Source organism: Agelaius phoeniceus, chromosome 3 (assembly GCF_051311805.1).
Source record: "Agelaius phoeniceus isolate bAgePho1 chromosome 3, bAgePho1.hap1, whole genome shotgun sequence".
Classification (NCBI taxonomy): Eukaryota; Metazoa; Chordata; class Aves; order Passeriformes; family Icteridae; genus Agelaius; species Agelaius phoeniceus.
Genome location: NC_135267.1, coordinates 98,342,771 through 98,357,910, shown reverse-complemented (window position 1 = coordinate 98,357,910; position 15,140 = coordinate 98,342,771). Strand labels below are relative to the sequence as shown.

Sequence of the window (15,140 nt, the reverse complement as noted above, 5' to 3'; positions counted from 1 at the left end):
GACAGGTGCTTGTTTCGAAATTAACCTCCATAAGAGATGACTTTCAGAAGATTTTGTACACTGTTCTATTAACACTGGTTTTTGCATTTGAAACTGACCCAGTGTACTCAATACCAAAACTAAGCAAGGGGAAACAAACTATCGTTACAGAAAAGATGCAGTTTTAGTTTATTTGTGTCAGGCAAATATGAAGCATTCCACAGATTTCTAGAGCATATCATGACTAAACTGTACAGCTGTAAAATAAATTTGCCTATTTGATTCTCATCTCTCAGCTCCCAAGGAAAAGCACTGCTATAGTTGAGAATTGGTGATAGACTTTTTGTTGCACAGAAAATTATCCATGTAGGAATGAGGACAAATGGAAGAGGCTCTCCAATGAGAATTAATATCATGTTTTTAGGTTTCTAAATGCACTACCTGCAAGCAGCTAGACAACATGAAGTCTATTTGTTTTGGATATAGCCAACAACACATTTATGCACCTTCTCATTTCAAAGATATGCTGACCCTTTCCACAGCATTCTTTATTTACATCATACTCCTCTATGTTGCTTTCGAAATTATGTCTTACTAAGCAATCTTCAATTACCAGCTTATAGAAAATGCTTCTTAGTACTGCAACTTACTTTAGCTATTCAGCCCAGCATTTAGCTCCCATCAATGCTCTAAACAGAAAAAGTAAAACACAAAAGACTACATATCGCTTTGACTTCAGTAATGCTGAAACAGTTTAACCATACAAAGGACCATTCAGATGGTGAAACATCAGCGGGCTTGCAAGCATGAAGTATACTCACTGAAAGGCAGGTTCTCCAGAAAAATATAGCAAGTGTGACAATTCCCACTAAGGCAGTTATAATAACAGGTTCCCATGGAAGTCCATGGAAATCAGGCCCAGGACGCATTTCCTCAGGCAGCGTGGCAACCAACTGCAAACCAACAGCAGTGACAGCTATGAGTGCGTTTTCATTAAATAGGGGGGTAAAACAAGGAGTCTGACAGGTGCTTTTATTCCCCTCATAAAACCAGAGAACTATCTGAAGGTTTCTTGCCATTTTTCTGCAAACTGAAAATTAAGAAAATCTCAGAGCAGCCTAGTGCTCATATTTCAGTGCAAAACTCTCAAGTACCAGGACACCTGATAGTGACAGTCTGCTGGCAAAAAAGAGCCGCACCAAAATAAGTACACACTGATGTGCACAATTTGCGTTAGATAGTACTGGTAGTTATTTGACCTGTTTCCAAATAAAGCTATATGGATGGAAAACTATAGAAAAAAAAACCCAAACAGTTTTACATCTGGATGTCTGTACCAATGCAGTGCAAATAGCTCAGATCTTCTCCCAGCTGCTGCCCCTGTCAGAGGGTCATATGCCGTGAGTCTCCTCCTCTATCTGGAGGTCAGAGAGCACCTGGGGAAGGTGCGAATGCTTGGTACAGGTTAAGGGGCTCACAGTGACATGGCATGGCGCTCAGGGAACAAACTGTGCGAGCCACACGGAAGCCGCTGCCTTCTCCCTTCCTTTCCTCCTACTTACCCTCTCTCTCCCTACCTTCTCCACAGCCGGCAGAGGGGGGAACAGAAAGGAGAACGCACACCTGCCCCTGCAGAGTCCGGCCGGGGGGCGAGCTCTCCCCGCCATCCGGGGAGGCCGGCAGCGATCCCTGACGCCAGCGGCCGCCTCCTCTCCCGCGGGATTGCCCCACATTACGGGCTGGGGGCGCGGAATGCCAGCCGCCCTCACGGCGCGGTACGCCGGGGTGACCGCCTCAGGGACCCGCCCCCAGGTGTGTCACCGCCCGGGTCGGGCCGCCGAAACACCTCCGCCGCGCCCGCCACCGTTTCCCTGCCCTCACCTGCAACAGCCTCCGCCGCCCCGAGGGCTCCTCCACCGGCCACCCGCTGCCGCCCGCGGGATCCATGGCGGCCCGGGAGCGCCAGGCACACGTCAGCCCTCCCTCCCTCAGGCCCCACCCCTCGCGGCTTCCCCGCCCTCGCCGCGTCACAAGGCGCGCGCCGCCGCCACTCACCCGCCGCAGCAGCTCCCGCGCCTCGCCCAGGGTCCCCCGCCAGGCGGCGCCCGCATCGGCACCTGCAGGGCGAAAGGGGAGCGGCGTCACCTCACGGGGCCACACGGGAGCCTCCTCGGCCACCGCGCTGGAGGACGGCCCCCGGTGCGCCGGAGCATTGGGGAAAGAGGCAGCGAGCCCTTGGGAAGTGCGCTGATATTCCACCGGCCGCGTTAGGAGGGGTGCCGCAGGACAGGACACGTCTGTGCGGTGACACGGTGTCGAGCCTGCCTCAGGCAGAGCACAACACCCAGCTCCTCCAGCCGTGAATCAGAGCAGCAGACACTCTTAAATTCCTAACCGCGAATCCTTCCGATTAGTTCCCAGCAGTGTTCACAGAACCACAGAATATTCTAAGTTAGAAGGGACCCACAAAGGACTGTCAAGTCCAACTCCTGGCCCTGCACAGGATATCCCCAAGAATGACACCACGTCAAACACTCCTGAACTCTGTCAGTACTCTGTAAGTATGGCAAAAGCTTTAAACCATCTCCAGCTCTGCCCTGGCCTGAATACTGCCCTCTCCTCTTGCTCCTTCTGCCACACGTCTTGGCCAGCAGATTCCACAGCCACCTGCCCAGCCTGTTGTCACACCACGGAACAGCAGTTGTGACCAGCCATTCTACCATTGTCCACCTTGTTACTTCCCAACACTTCTACCAGCCCTCCTAAGAATTCCTGCCAAGCAGCATTTAACTACATTTAAGGAAAAAACGGAAAATGGTCTAAAATACAGCTGAACATCTGACTGCTTAACCAATAGGTTATCCACTAGCCATTTAAAATTCCTTAATTTTCTTGGCATTCAACCTAGAGCTTCCTTCAGATCTTAGAAGCTGCTCAAAAGCACTTGGCCCTGGAGATGGTACAGCACCTCAGCAATGTACAAAAGCTAAAGAAGATGTGCCTAGATTTTTCCTAAATGCTCAGTGGAGAGAGAATTATTAAGCATAATCAGAAGTGAAGGCAGAACAGCAAACTGAGAGTAGCACTGAGAATACAGTCAAAGTCAAAACAGAGCCAGAAAAGATGACAGCAACAGGATCCCTCCTTGGCATAATGATGAGACAGCACTCTAGCTCCAGAGGGGTAAGGCCTCAGCCAGAGGGAGCCAAACATTTCTCCTACTCTAACACACAGAGTAATTATTGAGCTGCCTGAGGGGGAAGCTACACACCACCTTTCCTGGAAAGTAATATGGCCCAGAGACATGGGCTAAAAAAGAGGGCACACTATTTTGTGGGCTGTCCTGTCTATAGAAAGTGACCTTTAGGCTGTCAATCCCTGCAAAAGAGGATGAAACCTGGGCTGATGGCGTACCTCCAGGGATTTCTGCTCTTTCTCCACTACCATCCTGAGACACAGTCCACAAGCCAGTCATACTGAGACACAGTCCAAAGAGCTCTAACTCTGACACTCACAAGAGCACTTTCCTTTTTCCTGCATTGCAAATCATAGTAGAAAACTGCTGTGCTAAATCTGTACAGCAATTGTACATAATACTGTACAGCAATACAGTACTGCCACTAGAGGGACTGTCACCAATCAGGGAAAGCCATGAGGATTACAGCAACATAAAATGAAAGTACCAATGAAAACTCCTGCTATTTGCCTAAAAATCCTTTAAACCATGCATGTCTTCAAGAGCAAAAGAACAAAATAAGCCAATCCCAAATGGTTACCTTCAGCAATGTGTTCGCTGGCACTCTCTCCTGAATCAACTGACCCAAAGGAAGTATCTTCCAGGAGTGATCCTCTTTCACTATCATACCCTTCTTCAGCTTCTCCATTATCTGAGAAGTTGGCCTCTTCATGCTCAGGTGGAACACTGACAGCCCTCTCCTCCTCCTCCTCAACAGGCTGCTCTGGCCTCTTATCTTCAATGAGCTGCTGAGTAGGAAATTCCTGATTGCCCTCATCAATGGTATTTGGGTTTCTGGTGGAAACACTATCATATTCAGCTTCTTTTGCACCATCTGTGACAGACAAGGAGATATGAATTAAGCACTGAGATAATGTGTATTACTTACTCACAGCTACCTTCAGTGAAATGCTGCATGTAACCAAGCTTTCTTGACACTTTTTAAATATTTCAGCTTGTATATTGCTTCCAGTATATTCTCAATCAACTTTCAGTAACATCTAATTAAATGTCTATATGAAATTCATGCAAGATATCAACCACTGATCTTGCAGTGAAACACTGCAAGGTGAAATATTTGCATCATTCGTAACCTTATCAAAAATCGCATACTTAACATGTACTACTGTAAGAGGAGCCTGACTAAAAGTGTATCTTAACCTCTTGCACACTAATAGAAAACCCAGTAAGTTTGCAAAACACCCTACCTCTGGTTCTTGCCCAATCAAAAGATGTTTGTTTGTTATTGCTACTTATGCACTCTTTTATGAATGTGGGCAAAAATATGATTATAAGGACATACAAGACTTTAGGTGCCTGGATTTAATACCTGAACTTTGCATTAATCTCCAGATCTCTCACAATCAGGTGATAATTAGTTCAGGGGAAAAAAAAGCCCTCCAGAAAATTCTGCAGATTAGTATATGTGAATCCCTGTTTCTTAAGGAGGTACAGACTTGTCCTGAATGGCTCCTTATGACCATATCCATGCATGGATCTCACTTATCTTACACAGAACTCGGTCCATAAGAACAGGTAGGCTGAACTCAATACCTTCCCTTAGGATTTGTCCCTGAGCCACTCTCATCACAATGCTAAAAATATGCATTAAAAATAAGCAAAATCCCAGGTTATTGCACAAGACCTCTTTAGATTCTACTCACTCACCCTCTTCTTAAAGTTTCTCTGTTTTAGTGTTGCTTGAGACAGGGTTTTACTTCCATTTCATCTATTTATTAACTGGCTTAACATCCTACCTTCAATGTGCAGCTGGTCATCTTCCTGTTCTGGAGGAGAAGCAAGTGCAACACTCTCACCAGCAGATGAATATTTACTTCTTAATGAATATATTAACTCTTGAATATCATCCATCAGTGCACTCTCCTCATCATACAAATCCATCTCCTTCACCACCTCCTCCTTATTTTCTGCTACCCTGGAATCCAGAACTTTTCCTACAACATCCATAATGCTCGATTCTGAAAACTCCAGTATCTCATCCAGAGCTTTCTCTATATCTTCATTATTCTGGCTCGACTTCCGAGCAAGCTCCATCTCCACTTTCATGTCGTGGAACATGGCTTCAACCCTTACCACGTGTTGGAGCCCAAGGTACTTCTGTAGGCGCATCACGCGCTTTTCATCCAGGAACTCTCTCATTATTGAGAGCCGCTTCACAGACTCACTGAAGTCTGTTACCATGTCACTGGTGGCTTCTGAGCTGTCTGCAGGGCTGGGGACAGATGCAGATTGCTGGTGGTCATTTCTTGTTTGCCCTAAATTTTGCACCTCCTTTGAGTCTTTCTGTGAAATGCCCTCTGGGAGATGATCTGTCCTTTGGTCAAGGTCATTGCTCTCTTCTGTGTGAGGAGATTGGAAATTATGTTCGTCCACAGCTGATAGTTCCTCAGGTTCAGAAGACTCCTCATCAGCTTCCGTGACATGTTGCATCTCATCCAATTTAGCATCTTTTCTTACTGATATGTCAATTTCTTTGTTCCAAATCCCGCTTGCATTTTGCATGCTGATTGTTTTATCCTCCTTAGGGAATGAGTTTGTTTCTTCTCCTGTTTTGTAAGTAGGATTTGGGGTTCCTGAAACAGCTTCACTGAGTCCTTCTAATTCAGGATTTGTATTTTCACCACCTAGTGTATTACCCTGGGCATTTGCAGCCCTTGCTTGTGACAACTTTGCACTTGCTGCATTCTCATCTTCCAGTAGCTCATCATCCACTTGTTTCAGGTCAGGGTCATCTTCAGCATGTGGCTCTTCAGATTGCAATTCTGCTCTTTGTGTTGTTTCGTTAGCCAAATCTTTGCCAAGATTTCTGTCTGATCCTGCACCCTCAGGATGAGCAGTTCCTTGATGAGTAAGATTATCTGTATTAGTGTTCTCTGTGGCGCTTTTTGATTTTTCTTCAGGGGAACTTTTCTCAGTGCTTTCTTTAAACACTGGCATCTTGCCAGGATTTCTTGAAAGTTTTTCATTCACATCTGCCTCTGAATACTCAGTCTCATTTTCCCATGGCCTAGGTTGCTCAACAGCTCCACTATAGCTTGGGTCTCCTTCCTCTGCAGGGGTTTCTTTCAGCTTTCTCTTTTTTATTTCCAGTTCTTTGTTAGAAGAGGAAGGATTTTTATTTTCATGATCAATTTTCCCTATTTGTTTTAAATCTTCTTCATGTTTGAGAAGTTGTTTTTCCACAACAGGCATTTCATGCTCCACTTTCTGTCTCAAGAGGTCAGTATCCCCTAGGTCATCTTGAGATACATTTTTTACTTCTTCCACTGGTCTGGCTGAAACATCAACTGGAAGCTTGTTCTCAGCTCCTCCCTTCTCCATTGTTTTCTCCCATGGTCTTTTGTACTTTAAATCACTTTCCAAGGACTCCTCCGAGGTATTGTCCTCAAACTGTTTCTCACTTTTCTCTATTGAAGCAAGTGGAACTCTTTCAGGACTTTTATTGATATCATCATCAAATGGTTCTGAAGCATCTTCCTTGTTTTTAAGAAATGATTTGGACTCCAGAGCACTGCCTGGACTAGGCAAAGCGTGAGGATCAGGCACAGCTATACCTTTCAGTGCTGCAGAATGTGACTCTGTTCCATCAGTGAGCTGCTCTTCCAACTGTTCAGTTTTGTTGGCCTTTTCTTTTGAACCCAGATCACCCGTACTCACAGGTTCCTTTCCAAGGAGTTGTTTGGAGAGATCCTCAGGCTGAGTTGTTGCTGGTGCTTCTCTTTTACTAATTAGCACCACCTCCTCCTGTTTCTCTTCTGTTTGTTTAGATTCAGATCTGTCTACACTTACACTGCCACCCGAGTTCCTGCTCTTACTGAAGGTATCCTTAAGAATTAATGCATCTGAATCACATTCCTCCCCATTGTCTCTTTGGTTATTTAGCTTTGTAGCACCCTTTGCATCTTCATCGGGTTTGTGATATTGTGACTCCACGTCATTGTTTCCATCATCTTCTAAATCCACAAGGGATGTACTTTCATCCTCTGCCATAAAAGACAGCACAGGGATTTCTGCCGACTGATCTGCAAACTCTGGCTCTTTCTCTTCATTGTGAGGATTAATGCTCAAATCTTCATTTAAATCATCTTCCAGTGATGTTACAAGGCGAGTCACTTCATCATCTGATACAATAGCATCAGCAGTTGAACCAAATTTTGTTTTTAAGTTCACAGAGAGCTCTTTGTTTAAAAGGGTATAGGCATTGACTTCATTCTCTTGGTCAAGTTGGCTGGTTTCACCCTGAGGAATACTAGTGTTTTTTGTATTTTCACTTTCTAGCCCTTTTAATTTTCCATGTAGCATTCCTTTCAAGTGCTCATGTGCAATTTGATCTCCCTGAGAGTTTTCTTTGTGACTACTGACACTGGAGTCTTCCCCAGTATTTTCAGTTCCTTCTGTATGAGAATTGTCAACTTTGTCTGTCAAAACAAGGTTTTCCTTTTCTTTTTCATCGCTTTGCTCAAGATTGTCTGTCTCCAAAGCACCAAGGGACTTTCCTCTATCAGTCTGTTCAGCCTCCTTATCCTTCTCAATTCCTTCAGCTGGTTTTGTCTCTGGATCACTCGATTCATTTTCCCCTTCATTTGCTATTGTCTCTTGCAATGACTTCAGAAGTTCATCCACATTATAATTATCAAAGTCATCCCTTCCTCCATCAAAGCAAACAAAGTCTGTTTCCTGAAATGAAAAACAACATGCAAAAAATATTATTTTATTTATAGCAGTAATGAGACCAAAAACATTTACCTACTTAAAGAGAGATGCAGCAGCAAAGTAAATTATGTTAATCACATAGAACTAACCCCTTGACTCCTTAACCAAAGCTCTAATTGAAATCAGTGGAGGTTTTGCCCAAGGACTCATAAAAAACCTAAATAAAGAGGTTTTGCAGGAACAAAGTGTAAGGCAGCAATGGAGGTGGCAGTTTTACACTACACTCATCACCATATGCACTGAATGAAGAACAAGTCTATTGCTGAATGCCAGTGAACAGAAGAACACAAATGTTGCTAAGCTTGTGTGTCACAACTTCTGTTAACTGGTGTCCCCTTAAAGGACCAAGTCCTCCAAGCAGGAGCTCCCTGTCTGTCACACAGTTTCTGAAAAATAAATAGAAGCAGTGTGAGACACAATTTCATAGAACCATAGAATGGCCTTGGGTTGAAAAGGGTTTAAAGGTCATCAAGGCCCAACCCCCTGCCATGGGCAGGGACATCTTCCACTAGACCAGGTAGCTCTAGACCAGAGCCCCATCCATCCTGCCCATGAACACTTCCAGGGATGGGGCATCCACGACTTCTCTGGGTAAATTCTTTCAGTACCTCCAAAGAATTTCTTCCTAATATCTAATCTAAACCTGCTCTCTTTCAGTTTGAAGCCATTCCCCCTTATAGTACTGTCACTACATGCTCTTATAAGAAGTCCCTCTCCATCTTTCTTGTAGGCTCCCTTCAGGTACTGGAAGGCTGCAATTAGGTCTCTTTGGAGCCTTCTCTTTTCCAGGCTAAACAATCCCGTATCTCTCAGCCTTTCCTCATAGGAAAGGTGCTCCATCCTTCAAATCACCTTGGTGGCCTCCTCTGGACTCATTCCAAGACGCTGATGTCCTTCCTGTGCTGGGGACCCCAGAGCCAGATGCAACACTGCAGGTGGGGTCTTACCAGAGCAGAGCAGAGCAGAGCAGAGCAGAGGGGCAGAATACCCTCCCTTGCCCTGCTACCTTGGATGCAGGATTCACTCGGCTTTCTGTGCTGCAAGCACGCTTAAAGCTACAGCCTCAAAAAGGCTTTACTGACACAACTCTAGAGTTGCTGCTATTAGTGCATGAAGGCCAGTCGTGTGAAAGGGCTGCAGGACCAATTCCAGAATCAAAGGGCTGAGTGTATCCAGTTTTGTTTGCTTCTGACAGTATTTTAAACTTGGAAAGTTTGGGAAAAGGAGCCATTTTGATTACACACCAGAAGGCCTATGCACAAGCCAGCTATCAGGATGCATAGAGTTCAATCCAAACAGATTTCTTTAGAAGAAAACTGTAACATTTGAGAAAAGAAAGGTCAATGCCCACATTTTGGGTTGATGCTTTCACACCCATCCACATACAGAGCTGCACAAACATTCTACCCCCCATACATACATGTGCACCTCTGCAAGTATGTAGCTGCTTACTAACAAAAAGTACTAAAAATCACTAGTATTCCAAATTTCTTTCTTGGGAATTTTACTGAATGCCGAGGTAAGAAACAGTAAAACCCCAACTGAAGAAAAAAAACCAAAACAAGTAAGACTTACATCTGTTGGTAATTCTAGCTCCTCATTGGAATAGTTATGATTTATTTCAAGTAAATCTTTTGGAAAATATCCAAAATCACTTCCAACCTGCAAAAGAACAAACATGAATGAAAAACAGTAAAGAAGGTTTAGAAATGACGTGACTATGTAAAAAACTGCAGACACCACTAGCAAATATGTTGAACTGACTCTCAAGTATTCTAAATGAAGTTTAACGCAGTGAATAAAAGAAGACCAGTGATGCTTTGTTTATGCCAGATTTTCACTGAGGTTTTACATTTCACAACAGCCTTGTGAAGCTAGTTTAAGTTTCACTGTTCATGTTTTAAAGCCTGACTTATAACAAATTATTAGGAGAGCTGGGAATAAATCCCAGGCCTTCTGACTCAATTGCTTTAACTGCTATTGTGAAGGCACCAGAGGCACCACACACACCTCCAGGATTTTCTCAAGTAGCAAGCAGAAGAGGATCTTTGACTAATAAGATTTACATCCACGCACAATATTATAGCCCAAAATACGCTCACCTTGTAACTTATGGAAAAAAATTCTTAAAGCAGATTGTAGGGAAATGCAAAATTGCATAATTTTAAAATGCACAATTAATCATTTAAAAACCTGTGTGGAAAATATACCCCCCCCTCCTCTGTGAATGCATTGTTTCTCTTCAGTGCCTGACACAAGCAAAAAAATCAGTCACAGAATGGTGATTTTCAATGTGCTAAGGCAAGGCAAACAGTGGAAGACAAGAATCTTTTTTATCACTCACCAGATATGATCTACACAGAGTAATGCTCACACTTAAGAGTTCTGAGAATGGCTGTCAAGAAGCCAATATTAATAGCATGCAATCACTACACTGATTAGATAATTGAGGTAATTAGAGTCTGGTGGAAACATCTAGAAAGGTACAAAGTTCCTAGACAACCAAAATATCTGGGAAAAAAAAGTGGTATTAAAAAAAGAGAAAAAAAAGAAGAAATTAGTATCTAGTAAATAATATGTCCTAATAATTTTTGGAGGTGTTTGTTTTGATATGCAAAACAAAGTACAAACTGATACATTACAGGACTTCCTTTTTAAACTACTTCTCATTCAGATCTTACCTTGCATAGTTGATACCTCTGAAGTTAGTTACACATGTATTAAGAAACCCCACACTGTTCCCTCCCCACCTTTTGTAAACACATATTGCTCTCTTACTGAAAACAGATCATGTATGCATGATTATTACTGGGAATTATGTTTACTATTGGGAGTTACCAATGGAAATGGGAAATTCACTTAGACAAGTCACATCAAAAGCTTGTCTTTGAGTTGTACACTAGAGTTTAATTGTAAATTGGCTTATTTCTCTCTCTAAACTTCAACTCTAGTTTTTAATTATCTTACTGAAAACAAAAGTTAAGAGCTTCAAAGCCACCTTACAGACTAATCTCTGTAACAACCATTATAATCAGGGATCACAATTTGAAACTCCTTTATTGCAATCCAAGCTGCTGACCATTCACGTCCTCTGCAGTGACCCAGTTTGCCACTTCTGTGGTTTACAAGCCATATGGGATCTGCCTGCTCAAAATTTCATCTGCTTCTCTCCTTACAAGTCCTCTCTTGTGAGGGGAAAAAAAATGCCTCATTGTGCAAATAAAACAAACATTCATTCTCTACAGACAAGACAGAGGAAAGGCACTATCAATGCCGAGTGTATAAGGGAGAAATAACCACTCTCTTCCCAACTAAAAAGTTGTGCATGGACAAAACACGTGGCTGTGTGTACAGCATCTGCCCCCCCGGTGCCCACATGTCACAGGCAGCTGCTGCAGATTCACTAACCAAGAAGCGACACTCTCACATTATCTATCAAAAAACAGACAGCTGGGGAAGATGATGTTCAAATCTTTTTAATTTTAAAGCCCACATCCCTAAAGCACAGGTAACTAAAACTTCAGAACGCAGGGCAAAGAAGAGCTGGTTTGCACCTGCTGAGCATTGGCAGTGGTAAGAAAACACAGTATTGCCCTGACCCTCTGAGTTCTCCAGAAATATTGTCTTCCTGTTTTACTTAATTTTATCCATCCTGTCTTCTTTTCTACTAACCTATATACAAGGTTTGAAAACAAACAAACAAAACCAAAACAAAAAACAACACAAAGAAGCCACAATCTGCAGTTAAGTCCATTTCTTGTAATATGAGGCCAGAAATGGTTTTTTCAACCTTGAATCAAAAGTATTAAGTTCATCTCTTTGCCATAAGATAAAATAACAACCTTAAAGTGTCTTTGACAAAATGTTCTGTGAAAAAGCAGCATGTTTTACTTTGAATGATCTGAAGTACTTCTGGAGTTTTGGACCCTGCTAAAGTGAGGTCAAAATACAGGAAAAATGCACAGGAGTCTATACAACAACTTGGTGGTGTAAGCAACACAAGATTGATACTGAAGAGGAGACTGATTTACAGCAGAACACTGTGCAGAGAACAAGAGCACCCGATATGCTCTATCTTTTGGCTTTGGGGGAAAAAATCAAGCATTTTCTTGCAACTGATGTATTAATGAAATTCATAACATAAAATGACTATTAAATAATGGTCATAGAGTATTTTCCAAGCATTTGGCTTTGCTTTACTACTGAGGTTTAGAGAGCTCTGCTAAAAACTACAGGCCATATAATGCACAGTATACTTATTACAGCTGAGTTCCAGAATTTTTTCACATGTAAAATATCCAGTGAACACAGTGTGTGCTCTGTAAGCAATTTAGTATTCAAGACTGGCATCACAAAATAAAGGAGCTATTTTGTCAAAATACAACGTGTTTGCTGGCACAAGGAAAAAAAAAATCAACAATGGCTCGGAAAGGGTGGAGTGAATTACAAAAGCAAAGGCAAATAAAGCCTAGTCCCAACTGCTATAGATTTTTCAGCCTTGGTGAAAGGCTCCTTTTCTTATCAGATCATCTCCCTTCAGGTCAGAAATACTATTGTATTTCTCATGGCTCCTTCAAATTGATTTTGGAATTAGAATCTGTATTTACAACTTGTTTGAAATAAGCCCTAGGTTGCATTAGTTGAAGCTTCTCATACACATATTCCCCTGACCTCTGCTCACAACTGACAATCAGAACTCCAGTTAGCCCTTGATTTCATAGCTTCTATTCCGCACTAATAAATCCTCTCCCAAAAAAACTTTGGGGAATGGAAAAAGGCAGCATGGTACATGGATGGGATCAAATAATGCACACAAAGCCCACATGAAGTCATGCAATGAGATCCCAAAAGGGCCATGGAAGAAGGAGTATGCCTTCCATGGCAGTGGAATTCTTTTGATGGCAGACCTCACTAGGTAGCCTGGTTTTAATTAGCAAGCAGCAGCTTCCCCCTGGCTCCAAGACTTCACACAGCAGGCATGGCTGGCCTGCATAAATCAAGCTGCCCAGCCAAACCTGGCATGAGAAATCAGGCTGCCCAGCCAAATCTGACACAGGAAATCAGGCTGCCCAGCCAAATCTGACACAGGAAATCAGACTGCCCAGCCAAATCTGACACAGAAAGTCACGACACAGGAGAGACCCCAGTGCTATACATGAGTCAGGGGCAGCTGTGCAAGTGCCCTACTCAAAATGGAAAGGCAGGCACCTCTGACCCTGCTGCAGTGCTTCCATGCTGGTTGTTGCAGTGTTATGATTAATGCAGCAGCAGTCAATCCAAGAGGGATAAAAGAAATAAAGGTTATAGCCACCAACCAAAAGGAATCAGTCTGGCAGCACTGCCCTAAAAGGAGCACGGAAAATCGTGTAACACAGTTGAAAAATGACAACAAATAAAATGGAGCTTGGCAATTCTTTCCAACCTGCCAACTGCAGCTTTTACTTTAAACTCAAAGCAAACATCCTTTTAACTTGGAGACACACCTAACTGTTGCATGAGCTGCCTATCAGTGAATAATTAAACTGAATATTAACTCAGCAATTACCTTAACCTGTTGTCTGATCTTGCAGCCCACATTATGCCTTGTTAGAGGATGCAAAATTAGCCCCATGCTGCTACTCTGCATCTCAAGAACTGGCAGCCCTGGAAACCTGTACCAACTAATTACCCAGATTATTTATGGTACAGTACATGTCAGAAGGGAATTACCAGCATGATAGAATTATTAACTCTTCTTTAACCACACGCTTCAGTTTTTCTGTTCACTTCTGCATCGTTTTAATTGGATTCAGCTCCCACTGAGAGCTTGGCAGTCCACGCCCAGCCTGAAGTGGTTACAGATACATCCTGATTTTCACTAAACCACTGGCCCCACAGTCAACACCCAGGTGTGGTTTCAAGCACCCGAGACCACTGTCAAAATTGTTTATCCTTTGTAGAAAACTAGACTAAGAAAAGAGGTTGAAGTAAACAATTTAGACACTAAAAAGGATGTAGGGGAAACATGAGGAGGAAGCAACATTGACTAGGTCTAAGCAACTTCTGGATTGCCAACACTTTCAATGGAAGCCCAGAGAAACTGCTCTTCCTCCATGATATCTCAGTTCTGCCTCTGCCAGGCAAATAAGGTGCTTATGAAAGTCGAGAGGAGCTTTCTATGAAGTAACTGCAAGTATGGGGATGTTCCTTCCCCATTAGCAGAAGCCTCTCAGATTGTCCAAGGATGATGACTCAGGCAAGGCCACTACTCTGCAAGCTACAGCAGAGCTAAGAGAGACAGACTTTTTAGAAATCAAATTTACCCTAATCCTTTCTAGTTTTACTACTTATTTTTCCTCCAACTCTGCATGCAGCATAGATAAAAAGGGGAAGAAGTCAGATGAATATTAGGATGAGAAGCACTATTAAATCATGCACATGCAGTGATCTTTAGCAGGATTACAGAGTGCAGGATGAGACCACGTCATGGGAAAACACAAGCACAGGCTTAAGCCTCCCTAAATGGGAAGGGAGGCTTAGCTTCCAGGTGGCCCTGTAGCCACCACCACTGACAGTGATGCAATAGGAGGTTTTCAACACAAAGGCAGTTTTCTAACAGTTTTTAGACACATTAGAGTTGCCCATTTTTCACAGCACTCAGGTTTGATCAAACCTCATCCTATTTCCCACCGGCCTCATGACAAAGCAGCATTCTCTGTGTTACTTAGCCATGTTCAAAACTCCAAGCATTCTCTTACAAGGCAAAACAAATGAAAACAGATTACCAAGAAGAGCAAACAGAAGAAATGCTCTACAGTACTTACGCTTCCAGCCCAAAGCTCAGTGGATTCTCCTATTAGTTTATAATATACATACACTGCTTCTCCCTTCTTAAAATTTACAAAGCGACAATCCGGACCTTTAAAATCCCGCATGGCCTTCCCTCGGCACATTAACACTGTCCAAAGAAAACAAAGAGAAGAGTATGACTTTAAAAATAATTTACATGAAAAGTGTCTTTGCTAACTGGCAGTAAACAAGACCTCGCATGCATCACTTTGCTATTTTCTAGATTGGGTCAAGAGATAAGAAAGTAAATTGAAAGTATAACTAATAAATTAATAAAAATACAACTAAATTGAAAATACAACTAAGAAATTTTTAGCTATAACTAACACAAACAAGCCAAGTTATAACTAAAAAAAAAGAAAAA

At 42.8% G+C, this 15,140-nt stretch overlaps 1 protein-coding gene across 2 annotated transcripts in view; it reads right to left on the bottom strand.

Moving 5' to 3' along the window:
- The window catches only part of MIA3 (MIA SH3 domain ER export factor 3), a 28,013-nt gene that overhangs the window by 12,248 nt on the left and 625 nt on the right, over positions 1–15,140 (bottom strand). For both annotated transcript variants that reach the window (XM_054630260.2, XM_077175941.1), the window contains exons 2-7: positions 14,752–14,885; positions 9,524–9,610; positions 4,972–7,912; positions 3,756–4,049; positions 2,035–2,096; positions 801–932 (exon numbers count right to left, since the gene is read on the bottom strand). In XM_054630260.2, coding sequence (XP_054486235.2) covers positions 801–932; positions 2,035–2,096; positions 3,756–4,049; positions 4,972–7,912; positions 9,524–9,610; positions 14,752–14,885 — 3,650 coding nt within the window. The remainder of the gene's footprint in view (positions 1–800; positions 933–2,034; positions 2,097–3,755; positions 4,050–4,971; positions 7,913–9,523; positions 9,611–14,751; positions 14,886–15,140) is intronic.